At 41.1% G+C, this 16,394-nt stretch overlaps 1 protein-coding gene across 1 annotated transcript; it reads right to left on the bottom strand.

Moving 5' to 3' along the window:
* Nucleotides 1-856: 856 nt before the first annotated feature.
* LOC144216027 (flavin-containing monooxygenase 5-like) lies at nucleotides 857-15,950 on the bottom strand. Its single transcript, XM_077745305.1, is given in 9 exon segments — nucleotides 857-1,196; nucleotides 3,141-3,163; nucleotides 4,129-4,549; nucleotides 6,337-6,536; nucleotides 7,339-7,481; nucleotides 10,837-10,920; nucleotides 10,923-10,998; nucleotides 11,423-11,611; nucleotides 15,816-15,950. Coding segments are annotated over 9 exon segments (1,611 nt in total).
* Between the last annotated feature and the right edge of the window lie 444 nt (nucleotides 15,951-16,394).

The following is a 16,394-nucleotide window of genomic DNA, read 5'->3' as shown; positions in this document are numbered from 1 at the left end:
GAATGTTATTATAGAATTTTGTACATTTACTGTAGAATTTGTTTCATGTTTCGATAGTTTTAATAGAACACAAATTATGTACATTCCCTGACTTCTATTATTCCTCTGTGGTATTCTCTATCCCCTAAAATACCCTCAATCGTAAAATACCTGTGTATAAGTAATCTGTTACCTCAATATCCATGATTCTATGGAATGTGACTGTGGAGGAGAAGGTTTCTTTCTTTTTAATGTTTATTTATTTATTTTGAGAGAGTGTGTGGACAGAGGAGGGCAGAGAGAGGGTGAGAGAGAACCTTAAGGAGGCTCCACACCGAGCATGGGACCTGACATGGGGCTCCATCTCATGACCCTGGGATCATGACCTCAGCTGAAATCAAGAGTTGGTCGCTTAACTGACTGAGCCTGCCAGGCACTCCGAGGAAAAGATTTCGGATGAAGACATTTGTTCATTGTTAGCTATTCAAGATCACTTGAAGAGATACTTTTTCCTAGCCTGTACTTTACATGCAAAACCAAGAATTTGCCACTTGCAAATAGCTGACAAACTGTGTGTTTACTATAAAAGAAGGGCGTCAGAGAACTTGGCGTAACTGAGAACATCTGTCATATTATGGAAATTAACTTTTCCCTTCCAAAGCAAAGTTTCAACCAACCCACTTCATCTGAACTCTCTGTTGAATACATCTCCAATTTTGCCAAAATACTCACGCCTGAGAGATTTTGGAATATTTATTGCACTGATCTAGTCTGAATTGAGGGATTAACACTTGAACATGTGCAATCTCCTTAATTACTGTGTGTCACTGTTAGCTTCTAATATGCTAACAATCATAGGATTATCCTCTCATCATGACTAGGGTGAGAGAACAAAGAGGAGAAGAGCTGCAAAGGCACTTTTGAGCCAAAATGGCACAGAGTGTGGAGGCTGGTCATGGGCGAGGGTTCGAGTCCTCAGAGGCTTGATGATCTGCGTTCTCTGGGTCAGGATGGCTCTCCGGGGCCCAGCCCATTTCCCTGGCCCCTGCAGGCAGTACTGGTAAGGCGTGCATGGTCCAAAGAAAATTTCCATAGCCAGCTTTGGGTCCCGTAGGAAGAGTGAGGGCAGGTTGGGTTTCACACCTATTTCAGCAGCAATTTCATCCATGTAATCCACAAAGTCCACTCTGCATGTGTCCCGATGATTATTTAGGTATCTGAAAGCAGAAGGGGAAAAAAAAACCCACAATCAGAAACCTCAAGTCAGATGACAACTTCCTTCCTTCCAATGTGGACTTTGTATGAGGGAATAGCCCATGGGAGCAAGAATCAATGGCTATGGATAATTTCTCAGTGGTTCCTTTTTAAAAACTTTTTCATGTTTATTTATTTATTTATGAGAGAGAGAGAGAGTGCACAAGTGGGAGGGAGGGGCAGAGAGAGAGAGAGAGAGAGAATCCTGACTGGGCTCAGCAGTGCCAGCACAGAGCCTGACATGGGGCTCTATTCCATGAAACACAAGATCATGACCTGAACCTAAATCAAGAGTCAGTCACATAATTGACTGAGCCACCCAGGTGCTCCTCTCAGTGGTTTCTAACAAAATATTCACACATTGTATTTTTCACTCTCAAATCCTTCCCNCATCATGAGTGAGGTTGCACAAGATGGGGGCAGATGGGTCCGGGAGGTCCTCTTGAATGACCTCACTGCTTTATCCAATGCAAGTGCCTTACAGATGCAAAGACATGTCCTCTAATGAGTTCACTTCTTGACTAGCAGACCTCAAAGCCCATGAAGAGGGATGGAATGAAGGAAGTCGCACCCAAACGACAAAACACAAAGTAGCGTGTGTGTGGTTCACTCTGGCTGTCCTTTATATATATATATTTAACATGTTTATTTACTTAATTTCTGAGAGACAGAGAGAGAGCATGCAGATGCATAGGCATGAGTGGGGAAGGAGCAAAGAGAGAGGGAGAGAGAATCCTAAGCAGGCTCTGCTCTTTCAGAGTGGAGCCTGTCACGGGGCTTGATTCTATGAACTGTGAGATCATGACCTGAGCCCAAATCAAGAGTCAGATCCTTAACATACCAAGCTACTCAGGCAGTCCTTTAAATAGAGTTATACCTGTTCATTTATGTTATGAATTTGTTTACAAATACATATTGTATTTACTAATAATAGTGACTCAATGTCTCTTAATTGTTTTCATTGGATAGAGGTTTATTCTTAAATTTCCANAGCAGGCTCTGCTCTTTCAGAGTGGAGCCTGTCACGGGGCTTGATTCTATGAACTGTGAGATCATGACCTGAGCCCAAATCAAGAGTCAGATCCTTAACATACCAAGCTACTCAGGCAGTCCTTTAAATAGAGTTATACCTGTTCATTTATGTTATGAATTTGTTTACAAATACATATTGTATTTACTAATAAATAGTGACTCAATGTCTCTTAATTGTTTTCATTGGACAGAGGTTTATTCTTAAATTTCCATCTTTAAAAAATTTTTTTTAATGTTTATTTATTTTTGAGAGAGACAGAGAATGAGCAGGGGAGGAACAGAGAAAGGGGGAGACACAGACTCTGAAGCAGGCACAGAGCCCGGCGTGGAGCTTGAACTCAAAAACTGTGAGATCATGACCTGAGCCGAAGTTGGATGCTCAACCAACTGAGCCACCCAGGCGCCCCTTAATTTTCCATCTTAACTCATGGAAGACACCTTCCTATAATTCTCTTTCATTTCTTTGATGAGTGACATTCTATATTTTGAGAAACACAGAATGTTCCGGGAAAATATGGGGAACTTTTTTAAGGAGGAACAAACAAACGAGCAGAATTATTACGATGTGATTGACAAAAGGTAGGTAGTGAATTTGTCTTCATCAATTAATTCTCAACTATAGAATTAATGATATGATGAATGATATAATTAATGAAATAATGAATAATAATAAGGAATAATAATTAAGAATTACAATAGCATGGCTAATCTTCATTCATTTGGTCAGTATTTACTGAATGTCTATAAAAGTCAGAATGCTTAATTGTTAATTTTTACCATCCTGCCAAGTACATGTAAATATTTCCATTTATAAATAAGGGAATTGTGGAGGTCAAGAAACATTTCAGGATTATGGAGACAGTATTTGGAGGAGCTGGTTTTCTTTCTTTCTTTCTTTCTTTCTTTCTTTCTTTCTTTCTTTCTTTTCTTTTTTATATTTTTATTTATTTCTAGGAGAGAGAGAGAGAGACAGCGTGATCAGGGGAGGGTCAGAGAGAGAGGGAGACACAGACTTTGAAATAGGCTCCAGGCTCTGAGCTAGCAGTCAGCACAGAGCTCGACGCGGGGCTCGAATCCACGAACCGCGAGATCATGACCTAAGCGAAAGTCGGACGCTTAACCGACTAAGCCACCCAGGAGCCCCTTCTTTCTTTCTTTTAAAAAATTTTTTTAAGTTTATTCATTCATTTTGAGAGAGAGAGAAAGCACAGTGAGGGAGGGGCAGAGAAAGAGGGAAAGAGGGAATCCCAAGCAGGCTCAGAGCATGGAGTCCAACACAGGGCTCAAACCCACAAACCATGAGATAATGACCTGAGCTGGAGTCAGATGCTTAGCTGACTGAGCCACCCAAGCACTGCTGGAGGAGCTGGATTTTAATCCCAGATTTGTCTCTGTACAGAGCCCTTTTAATTGTGCTGTAGTGTTACCCCAGTTACTTGGTGATTCTGCCATAGTTCACATAACTCACATAATTTACCGTTCATAATTCTGTGACTCTACCTGTCCTCTTTTTATTTTGAACTCAGAGGGGGAAATATGCTCCCTTTAATTTAGGCTCATTCCAGAATGATTCTAGCAACAATCGAGAAGTGGGATAGCTATTATTTCCCATCTATACTTTAGGTTGAGATCTTTCTTCTACTTCCATCACTTCCTCTACTATGCACTGTCCTAACATACTCTGAAGAATTACTTGCTAAAAAGTTGTCACTTGATGATAACTTAAAGTAGTTTTTTAATCTTCATTTTCCTACAGGAATCCTAAAGGTTAAATAGTTATCAAACACTAACGTACCAAATATCAAGTGGCACAATTTTGGGTACTGTAAAGGTGAACTTCACATATGTTTTGCAGCAGAAGACCTTTTCAATACCTCTGAAATGACCTCTTTGGGTGGCCACCTTTTCTAAATATGCATAAGGTCAGCACATACCCTTAAATACATGCACGGCCCATCGGCTCTGGAGTTCTGATGTGGGAATGGTGGCCCCCGCTGGCCTGAGGAAGCCTATGAAAGCTAGTGTTGGTTTCTCTAGTTGAGGAGGGAAGACGAGTTTAAACATGGAGTGCTGGCTGTCCAGAACTGTTGCATTCTTTTCTAAAAAGGGAAAAGAGAAAGTATATCCTGTGGCAAAAATAACAACATCAAGCTCCTCTTCTGTGCCATCTTCGAAGATGGCTGACGTCTCCGTGAACTCTCTAACATTTGGTTTTATCAGAATTCTTCCAGATATTATATGATTGGGTAGATCATCACCAAAAGTTGCTTGACGGCTGAGAAATCTGAAGAATGAAAATTGAAATGCAGGAAAATTAACATGTCTTTTTGGATAGGAGTTGAGCTCAAAAATATTTCTAATATTTTTTAGTTGAGCTAAAGAAAAAAAACATTTTTGTTTTATGGAAGATTTCTTTAACTCAATACTTTTTCTGAATAGTTTACTGAATAAGCATTCTTTACTTATTAGAATACCAGTAGCATTTATTTAATACTTATTATATACAAAGAGAAGATTTTGGAATGTGGTATATAAGCTTATACCAGTGATAATATTGATGTCTAATTTCTTGAAAACAATTTTTTGGGGGAGAGATTTTTATTTTTTAAATTTTTTAAATTTTTTAAAATTTATTTCTAGGAGAGAGACAGAGACAGCGTGAGCAGGGGAGGGTCAGAGAGAGAGGGAGTCACAGACTCTGAAATAGGCTCCAGGCTCTGAGCTGGCAGTCAGCACACAGCCCGACGTGGGGCTCGAACCCACCAACCGCGAGATCATGACCTAAGCGAAAGTCGGACGCTCAACCGACTAAGCCACCCAGGCGCCCCTGGGGAGAGATTTTTAAAAGCAATTGGTGAAAGTGTTCATCTTAGAATAGGAAAAGTAGAGCATATTGTGATTTCCATTTATTTTGAGAACGTACATACCATTTTTATAAACTTCACTGAGATAATTTAATACTTAGTAGTCTCCCTGCTTCCACCCCTAACCCCCTATAATTTCCCCTCCACTTAGTAACCTCAATGATCCTTTTAAAGTGTAGAATTATATCTTTTTTTTAAATATTTTATTTATTTATTTATTTCTAGGGGAGAGAGAGAGAGAGAGTGAGCAGGGGAGGGTCAGAGAGAGAGGGAGTCACAGACTGAAACAGGCTCCAGGCTCTGAGCTGGCAGTCAGCACAGAGCCTGACGCGGGGCTCGAACCCACGAACTGCGAGATCATGACCTAAGGGAAAGTCGGATGCTTAACCGACTAAGCCACCCAGGCACCCCTAAAGTGTAGAATTATATCTTGATGGGTTTCTGTTTCACTAAAAATGAAATTAAAAGCTATGACCATGCCCTAGCCCTAAAAATCCCTCTGTGATCTGGCTCCTGCCTACATCTGTGAACTTATTTCTTACCACTTCCCCTCCCCCAGCAGTCTATACACTGGGTTCCTTGCTCATTCCAGCCTTTGGAGTTGTGTTTCTTCTGCCTGGAATGATATTCTTATCTTAGGCATTCTTTCAGTGCTTGCCTCCTCACTTCCTTCAGGTCCCCATTCAAATGCTCTCTCATCACACACTTATTCCAGAACCACCCCATCCAAAGAAAGATTCCTCCTCCCAACTCTGCTTACTGTTCATTATAGCACATATTGCTCCATGTCACTGCATTATCCCCTAGTTGGTTTCTCCTCTACTAGAAAGGAGGTCCAGCAAGAGCTAGGACTCCACTTAACCTTTCCTTATTCTACTCCTCATTCTAGAAACCTTCCTGACCATAGTAGAAGCTCAGAAATATTTATTAAATTTATCTACACTGTACACATAATCAATTTTTTTTGTGCTTGCACATTCATACCTCATAACAGATAGGAAATAGGAATTGCATTTTACCAATGGAAAGAAAGAAAGAAAGAAAGAAAGAAAGAAAGAAAGAAAGAAAGGAAGGAAGGAAGGAAGGAAGGAAGGAAGGAAGGAAGGAAGGAAGGAAGGAAGGAAGGAAGAAGGAAGGAAATACTTAACTACCCCAGGGTAAAAGACAGGAAAATTAAAACCTAGAACCTAAGAAACCTAGAACATACCTATGTTTAGGTAGCAAGCCATAAACGTCATGATTAAATCGAGCATTTAACTTATTCTCTGTCCATCTGTTGATTAAGAATGTAGGGTAAAATTTATTGAGGATGGTCTTAAAACGAGTGAAGAGAACAGTGTCCATGGGCATCCCATTATCCCAGACCCAGTTCCAAATCCACGCACCCCTCCTTGTGCTGAGATACACCTGGGAAAGAATGCAAATAAATGGAAAAAATAGATGCCTCACAGTGTAAGAAGCACTTTCCTTTCTCAGTTTTTAAGATATCTCTCATTTGGCTCATGAGAAATGAATAAGAACTCTCTTGCCCCGTTAGCTTAGAGTGCCTCTGTTCTCAAAGACAGACAGACAGATATCATCACAAACACCCATACAAACAGACACATTTGACTTGTGGCTCATAGTTCCAGAAATCTCCCTCAGCTTTCCTTTGGGTCTCACTAACCCTCTTGCTCTTCCTCCAAAACAGTGTTTGATGCCTGCCATCTCTTACATTGCAAATTCTGGACAAACACAATGATATAAGAAGACTAGAGATCAACAGATTGACATGTAAGATCCCATCCATCTGCTAATTTTGATATTATAGAATTTGGAATATGTACCTGGTTAATATGTATCCCAAGAAAACCAAGTATGGAAGGAATCAGAGTCGGGAGATGTATCAAGTGTCATATCAGTGAAAAATAAAGGGATTTAAAGTGACTTTCTGATATGGTTCATTTTTTTTAAACTCTTGGCTGCACCAATGAAGCCAACACTCTCGGGTGAAAATAATATGGCAGTCACTAAAGTTTGAAATATCTGTTTTTATTTCATTCTCATTTTTTAAAGGTATTATCAAGATGTCTTCCAAGAAAACACGTGTGAAAAGGTAATTAACAATCAGGATTGAAGCAGTGTGTGGGTACGTACGACACACACTTCATGCAATGCCAACATCTCAGAGGGCAGTGCATCTCAAAAAAGAGAATTTTAGGAACCAAACCTGTGAAGCTACATGACTGAGCTCAATTGCCAAATCAGCTCCAGAATTTCCAATGCCGACCACGATGATTTTCTTCCCCTGAAATTTCTCTGGACTCTTGTATTCACAGCTGTGGATATATTGACCTTTGAATCTCTTGATTCCTGTGGGCAAGAATAGAATTACTCAAGCATTGGTGATTATTTTACTTTTGTTTGTTTGTTTGAAGAAAAGAGGGAGGGAAAAGGGCGGAGAGGGGGAGGGAGAGAATCCCAAGTAGGCTCCATGCTTATAACACAGAGCTTGATGCAGGCCTTGCTCCCATGAATCTTGAAATCACGACCTGAGACAAAATCAAAAGTCAGACACTCTACCGACTGAGCCACCTAGGCGCCCCCATGTTATTTTTTAAAGCTTTTATTGGATTCAAAGACCATCCTATTTAAACCTCTTACTTGCTGTTTTACTGAGGCTGGCCTGTGGACTGTCTGCCCAACGTCATCAGAATAAATCGTCAAACATTTTTGTTCTAGATTATACATCCCATGCTTAAACACATTACCAGGTTTCTAAATAACTTAGACATCTGATTTCTGCCTTCTTTTTACTTACCTATTCCTTGCCAAGCCTTCAAAAGTAAGCTGGCTCCTATTTAAGTAATGCACCTTCCTTTTCCTTCATCCTTGTTATTTACAATTACTGTTTTGGACCACTTTCCTGCCTTGCTTTCCCAACCCAAGTTTCACCCCTGTCTAGATGTTTCCATCTCATGCTGGGCCCGGGACACCCTTCCTGCCAGCACTACTCACTCTGCTTTCCTACTGGGGACAAACACGCCAACATTACCTATAGGACCTGAAACTAAACTAATGTAGGAACTTCATATTTTTGCCTCAAAATTTCCTCTGACTTAAGTAGAAACCTCATATGGCAAAGCCATAAAAGCTGGATGATTTCACAGCACTTCATCTTTTAAAGAACACTGGGGGCTGCATGTATGGGCTTCATTTGCTCCTCTTGTGATGCTGGACAGCCCTAGTCAGTCCTCACTGTGGGTCAGCCCTTGCCCTGTTCCTTTCTCCCTACAGAACCTGATCCAAGATCTAAGCTTTCCTTTGGAAGCAGTTCTTCAATCCTCACTTCGTGAAATCCTGGCATGGATCTAACTGTTCCTAAACTCTGTCTTTCCAAGTTCTGTAGTCCATAAAATTTCTCATCAGTTATTCCCCCTCTCTGTGGAGCCACTGCAAGTCATCTCATTCCTGAAGATCACCTTTCTTCTCATTTTTATGTAACAACAAAGGAGTTAAGTGAGTTTCTCAACACCTAAAAGTTACCGTGTTTTCATCCATCCTTTTTCTGTCTCCTTTCCCCAGGAGAAAATATATCTCTTCAACTCTAAAATGAATCCTTTGCTCTGTCGGCCAAACTGCAGGGGGGTTTTGAAGTCAGACAAACATAGGCATGAAGCTCAGTGTTTTTGTTTTTTGTTTTTGCTCCTAGTGACGTTTGCAATGTGTATGGTTTCACTTAGCTCATAGGAATGGTATCAGATCTGTTAAAATGTTCCTAAATAGTAAGTACTTGAGAAATCGGTTCAATACTCTTCTTTAACTATCTTCAATCCCAGCCCATGCTCTCCCATTTTCAATGAACATCTTCTCAGCCTTGTTGTTTTGTGGTCTCTTCCATCTTTCTTCCCCACGCAGGCAGAATCAGCATCTCCCGCATTCTCCCCTGTCTCAGGAAATGGCAACTCAATTGCTCAGACCAACAACATGAGAGGTACCCTTGATACCTCTCTACCACATCTCAGTTCTGGCCCATCAGCAAATTCTATCATCTCTATGTTGAAACTATATTCAAGACCCAAGCACTTTTTAATATCTCCACTGCCACCCACCTGGTCCAAACTACCATTATTTCTCACCTAAATTAGTACAAGAGCTTCGTCCCTACTCTCTCCCTTTCCATCTCTCCTACCTCCTTCCCCGAATATTCTGAGTGCATTCTCTAAAGAGAGGAGAATGTGTCCTTCCTGTGCTCAAACCCTCCTAACAGCTCTTACCTCACTCAAAGTCAAAGCCGGAGTGCAAACAATGGTCCACGCTTCACTCTCCATCATCTCCTGCCCACTCCATCTGCTCCTCCCAGCACACTGGAGCTGAGAGGCACACTCCCCCCTCAAGGCCTTTGCACCTGGTCTTCTTCCTGCAGGGGCACTTTCTCTAGATATCTGCATCACTTCCTCAATTCCTCTGGGCATTTGCTCAAATATCCCTTTCTCATGGAAACCTTACCTGGCCATTCCATCTAACCTTACATTGAAACTCCCACCCCCAAACCGCTCCCCTTTCCCACAGTTATTGCCTCCCCATATTTATCCCATTTTTGTCTGTGTCTATCTGCTGTAAGCATTCTCCTTGGGGGCAGAGGTTTTGCCTGTTTCGTTCTCTGCTGAACCTCTGGATCTATTGGTGCCCAATAGATATTTCTTGAATGACTGTTGAATGGATGAATACAGGAATATTTAAATTTCTAATCAACTAGTCAATAGATTTCTTTTGACTCATTTAAACCTTCTCTATCTTCTCATATACTGGGAAACAGACACATACAATAATGAAAGTGGGGGCACCTAGAATCGTCTGAGAACCCCAAAGGAGTCTCAGGTTCAGCCCCGTTTGAGAAGATTGAGTACGCATCCTGCTCCTAGAGATAAACAGGGAGGCTCCTTGCAGGTAAGCCATTCCTGCACCATTCCTTATATGTAAGGTGCTTAAGCTTCTTAAGCATAGCATTACAGCAGCTTCTAAGATGTGTACATGGCTATTTATATTCATCATGCTATGTACCTACATACACATTCAGGAATAAAGCACTGGGTGTTATATATAAGCAATGAATTATGGGAATCTACCCACCAAACCAGGAGTACACTGTAGCCTATCTAACTTGACAATAAATTTAATATATATAGCTTTATATACATATAAAGCTAAATCTTTATATATATGCATACATATATATACATATATATATATAGCTAAATCTTAATATATTTTCTGTAGCTTTGATCCTTCTATTTATTCCAAACTATTTTTTTAAGGTTTTTATTCATTTAACTAATCTCTATACCCAACATGGGGCTCGAACTCATGACCCTGAGATCAAGAATCACATGCTCTTCCAAGTGAGCCAGCCAGGATCCCCATATTTACTCCCAACTATTACCAACACACAATTCCCACATTTTGCTTTCCAGTTGTGGAAAAATGTAACACTCTTCTCTGAATAGCCCAGAACTAGTGGTGATAAAGTATTAGTAATTTTAATTTTTGATTTTGTAATATTATTTGAATGGACCCTGTAAGAGCCTACATTACTTTATAATCAGAAAAAATAATATTTGTTTTGAAAATAGGGTGGCGTTCTGAGTTATGAACTTTCTTCAAGAATAACAGCAGCAACAATGATAAAACCCCACATCGCCAGTGCCTTACGCTCTATATGACATACCTGGAAAATTCTGGAGTGGCAGGATGGTGTCGGTGTAAAGGCCACTACACACCATAATCGCATCAAAGACGTAGGATTCCTGCTTCCTGTGGTCTCGACCAGGACGTCCCACTGTCCCGGGGAAGAGAAGTCAGAGCGCTTCCTCACGCTGTGCACCTTCGACTGGGAATGAGACAAACTTGGATTTCTGGCCTCTCTTCCTGGTTGCCTCCTGTTCCAGAACTTTTGGCCTCAATGAGTAAGGTTGGTTATAGCTACTCTCCCTTGGGGTTTTCTGAAAGAGTTTCTTTATAGTTGGTTTTCCTACCAAGACCTTTTTAAGTAGAGATGTAAGCCAGCATGTCCCCAGCTGTGGTCCTAAATGTGGCTGCTGGTGAGCCAACACCAACATCTGGCATTTTCAGCCAACCCATCATACTATTTCCTGAAGGAAGTGAGGATGGAAGGTCCTACTGACTTCACCAGAGAGGCATGTATTGCTAACCTCCAAGTTTGAATGGCTGTGCCTTGCTGCCCCTCACTTAGCCTGGTTCTGGACTCTGCCCAGAAGGTTCTGCACATGCTGAGTGTTCCCTGCTCCACTTACCAGAAACCGGATATACTTCATTAGGTCAAAGTGTTGTGCGTACATCCTGAGGTACTCCATGATTCTGGAATTGTGCAAGTAGTTGGGGAAGTGATCGGGGAAAGGGTAATTACTGTAGGTTGTCATCTCCTTTGAAGTGTTGGTGGTGGCAGATTTGTAGATACTTGCTTTGCCACGCTTAGTCTCCTCCTGCCAGGAGAAGGAGAATACTTCCTTTCTTTTAGAATACAAGAGTAACAGAGAAAAAAACATCTATATCTTTATTTGTCATATTATGACACTCCTGGGATGAATTTCTTCAAAGAAAGTAAAGCTGCTTTTCAATTACCTTCATGAAGAGATGAGATACCTTGTCTTAGTTTAAAATAGCAGATAACTGGGACACCTGGGTGGCTCAGTCAGTTAAGTGGCTGACTTCAGCTCAGGTCACGATCTCACAGTCCGTGATTTCGAGCCCTGCGTCGGGCTCTGTGCTGACAGCTCAGAGTTTGGAGCCTGCTTCCGATCCTCTTTCTCCCTCTCTCTCTCTGTCCCTCCCCTACTTGCTCTCTTTCTCTCAAAAATAATAAGCATTAAAAAAAAAGTTAAAAAAATAACAAATAATTTTGTTGAAGAACAAAAAGGAGAATATGAAAAGATGGAAATAACATGAAAAGAAAAATGTATGTAGAATATCAGAGAGTGAAAATAAGTAGAGGAAGTTGGGGCTGTCTCTCTGCCCACTGAACTCAGTGGGGTCGGAGTCCTGGTCAGAGGGTGTTCAAGAAGCTGACGCTATTTGCAGTGACAGATAGAAAAGAATAGAGTATTACTACTTTTGGCCTTCTTTTTTGCCCTCCTTTTTTTAAATTGATGATTTTTTTTCTAATTACAAAAGCAGCCAATGTTTATTACAATTTTATAAAAAATCACAGACAAATATCATTCTTGATGATCATTTTCTTTTTTTCAAAATTTTATTTAAATTCTAGTTAGTTAACATGTAGTGTGATATTGGTTTCAGGAGTAGAATTTCGTGACTTATCACTTACATACAACACCCAGTGCTCATCACAACAAGTGACCCCCTTAATGCCTATCACTCATGTAGCTCATCCCCCCCCACCTGCCTCCATCAACCCTCAATTTGTTCTCTATCATTAAGAGTCTCTTATGGCTTGTCTCCCTGTCTCTTTTTTCTCCCTTTTCATATGTTCATTTGTTTTGTTTCTTAAATTCCACATATGAGTGAAATCATGTGGTATTTGTCTTTCTCTGATTGATTTATTTCGCTTGCAGAATACCCTCCAGTTCCATCCACACTGTTGCAAATGGCAAGATTTCATTTCTTTTGATGGCTGAGTAATATTCCATTGTATATATATGTTATATCTTTATCGATTCATTAGATGATGGACATTTGGCCTCTTTCCATAGTTTGGCAATTGTTGATAATGCTGCTATAACATTGGGATCCATGTACTCCCTCAAATGTATATTTTTGTATCCTTTGGGTAAACACTTAGTAGTGCAATTGCTGGATCATAGGGTAGTTCTATTTTTAACTTTTTAAGAAATCTCCATACTGTTTTCTAGAGTGGCTGCACCAGTTTACATCCCATCAACAATTTTAGAAGATTCTCTTTGGGGCGCCTGGGTGGCTAAGTCGGTTAAGCGTCCGACTTTCGCTTAGGTCATGATCTCGCGGTTGGTGGGTTCGAGCCCCGCGTAGGGCTCTGTGCTGACTGCCAGCTCAGAGCCTGGAGCCTGTTTCAGTCTGTGACTCCCTCTCTCTCTGACCCTCCCCTGCTCATGCTGTCTCTCTCTCTCTCCCAGAAATAAATAAAACATTTAAAAAATAAAAAAAGAAGATTCCCTTTTCTTTCCATCCTTGTCAATTTGATGATCACTTTAAATGTTTTGATATATACACTTCTGGTCTTAGTCTCTCAATCTTTCAGAATCTCTCTATTTATTATCTACTTATCTATGTACACACAGATAGGTATATTGTATTTTAGCACTTTATGATATGTTACGGTTTATAAAATTTTTTTTCACGTTCATCCATTTTTGAGAGAGAGGAGAGAGAGAGAATAAGCTGGAGAGGGGAAGAGAGAGAGGGAGACAGAATTTGAAGCAGGCTCCAGGGTCCAAGCTGTCAGCAGCTGATGCAGGGCTCAAACTCATGAACTGTGAGGTCATGACCTGAGCCCAAGTTGGACACCCAACCAACTGAGCCACTCAGGCACCTCTAAAGAGTTTTTTTTATATATACATTGCCTAATTCAATCCTGCGAAGCACAATATCATGCTAATTTTTCAGGTTATAACAAGTCTGTACACACAATACATAATATCTGTTATGTGTGCTACCAGCCATTCCTGATTTTTTTTTTAAACTAAGGCTAGACACTTAAGTGATTTAAGGCTAAGAAAAAAATACACTACCACTTAAAATATGTTGTTTTCTCCTAGAAGAATTTATTATAATCTTAAAATATAGTCATTTTAATTTTTTTTAATGTTTTATTTATTTCTAGGAGAGAGAGACAGCGTGAGCAGGGGAGGGTCAGAGAGAGAGGGAGTCACAGACTGAAACAGGCTCCAGGCTCTGAGCTGGCAGTCAGCGCAGAGCCCTACGCGGGGCTCGAACCCACGAACTGCGAGATCATGACCTAAGCGAAAGTGGACGCTTAACCGACTAAGCCACCCGGGCGCCCCAAATATAGTCATTTTAATGTACACAGAAAACACAATTGGGGAGAAGGTTATAATAATAATAATAATGCACATAAAATGCACTTAAAAACCAGAGCGCCTGGGTGGCTCAGTCGGTTAAGTGTCTACTTCCGCTCAGGTCATGATCTCATGGTTCGTGGTTTCGAGACCCGCGTCGGGCTCTGGGCTGACAGCCAGCTCAGAGCCTGGAGCCTGTTTCAGATTGTGTGTCTCCCTCTCTCTCTCTCTGACCCTCCCCTGCTCACAGTCTTTCTCTCTCTGTCTCTCTCTCTCTCAGAAACAAATAAAGCATTAAAAAAGAAAAGAAAAGAAAATTGCCTTTAAAAAAATGCTTAAAATCCTTACACAGAAAATCAACCAATGCGCGTAGTGTGATAGAGCTAATAGACTGTGTGCACAGGGTGCTGTAGATCAGGCCTGGAGGCTGCAGAAGCTTTCCTGGGGACTTGTCTGTGTTGGTTAAGGCCCCGCCAGGAACGGGGAAACCGGGGCGCCTGGGGGGCTCAGTCAGTTAAGCGTCCTACTGTCTGTTTCTGCTCAGGTCATGATCTCATGGCTCGTGAGTGTGAGCCCTGCATCAGACTCTGTGCTGACAGCATGGAGCCTGCTTGGGATTCTCTCTCTCTCTCTCTCTCTCTGCCCCTCCCCTGCTCACTCTGTCTGTCTGTCTCTCTCAAAATAAATAAACTTAAAAACAAAGAATAAAAGGAACATGGAAACTTTCCCAATACTTGAAACAAGGGATGTAATACAGGGAATGGTAAGAAAGAAAGGAAGGAAGGAAGGAAGGAAGGAAGGAAGGAAGGAAGGAAGGAAGGAAGACCTAAAAAGTCAACTAGGTGTTGGTGGTACATCCCAGAGGTTATCAAAAGCAGGCAGCCACTTGTAGGCTAGACCTAGGCAGTGAAGAGCTGCTGTATTTCTACCTTGGGCATAACTCTAAGTTGGAGAGGGACCGATTAGTCACATCTGACTATGATGCAGGACAGAAATCATTATCTTGCTAAGCTCTGGAGATTTCAGAGTTTGTCTGTGGGACAGTTAGTGTTAGCTGCCCTTACTAATACAGATATATTATTAGGATGAAGATCAAAATCTACAAATCAAGCAGTAGCATATATGTAGTGGGTGAAAGCCAATGTCTGGTGCTAAGGAAGAATCCTAAGGGACTTGTAAAAAGTAAAAGACCAAAGGATTGAGAATAGAACCACAGTCATCCACACTGAGAGTGTTTCAAACACACACTGAAAGAGTTTTTTAAATGAGTTGGTTTTTGACGTTTTTAGATCCCCTTGAGAAAGCAAGAAAATTTAGCACAGGAAGTGCATCTGATTTGACAACTTTGATTAGTAACAGCAGTGAGAGCAGTTTTCTCAAAATGCTAGTATGCTCATCAGGTAATGCTGGTGGAAACATGCAGTAGGCATCAGACTACCCAGAGAGCTTCTCCTTCAGGAAGTTAGACTCTGTAAGGAGGAAGGACTGTTGGAGTATCATCCTTGGGGGAAGGAAAGATTGGGATTCAATGCACAGGTGTAGGCAGGCATTAATAAAAATAATAATGATTATGCTGGTAGTTGAGGATAGTTTACTGCTGATATCTTTGCATTCCTGTTTCCCAGACCTGGAAAAGATATCATCACACACGTGGTAACAGTCTATTCGAACTTACCTGGTATCTCCACAGTCCTCCAATGTCACTGGTTTCTTCAAAACAGGTGGGCTCCAATCCCTCCTCCAGACAGACCTTAATGGCGCCCAATCCACTGACCCCAGGACCAATCACCGCAATTCTTTTTCCTGGCATTTTTCCTTGTATCAGGGAATTTATTGCTAGGAAACTCAGATTTTTATTGTCATGTATTTTTTTTCTATAGTGCAAGATCATTAGGCGTTTCCTCCCCCCCCCCCACAAATGGCTAGCTAAAGCATTTAAGTAATGTCCTACTCAAAGCCGCTATCCAGTTCAAACACTCTCTGAGTGACAGAAAACCCTTTCTCACACAAGACTTTCTCATTTTCAAGTACAAAGTAGATTGCTTAAACAAAAAGTTTGGGGTCCCTTCAGTGTCTCAGTTGGTTAAGCATCCGACTCTTGATTTCAGCTCAGGTCAGGTCAAAGATGAAGCTCTTTGTGCACTTAAGATTCTCTCTCTCCTTGTCCCCCTGCCCTTCCCCACTCGTGCGCTTTCTCTCTCTCTCTCTCTCTCTCAAAATTAGTTTGATTCCTAAAACTGAACACACACAAACG

Source organism: Crocuta crocuta, unplaced genomic scaffold (genome assembly GCF_008692635.1).
Source record: "Crocuta crocuta isolate KB4526 unplaced genomic scaffold, BGI_CrCroc_1.0 scaffold757, whole genome shotgun sequence".
Lineage (NCBI taxonomy): Eukaryota > Metazoa > Chordata > Mammalia > Carnivora > Hyaenidae > Crocuta > Crocuta crocuta.
This window is presented reverse-complemented; position numbering and strand designations above follow the sequence as displayed.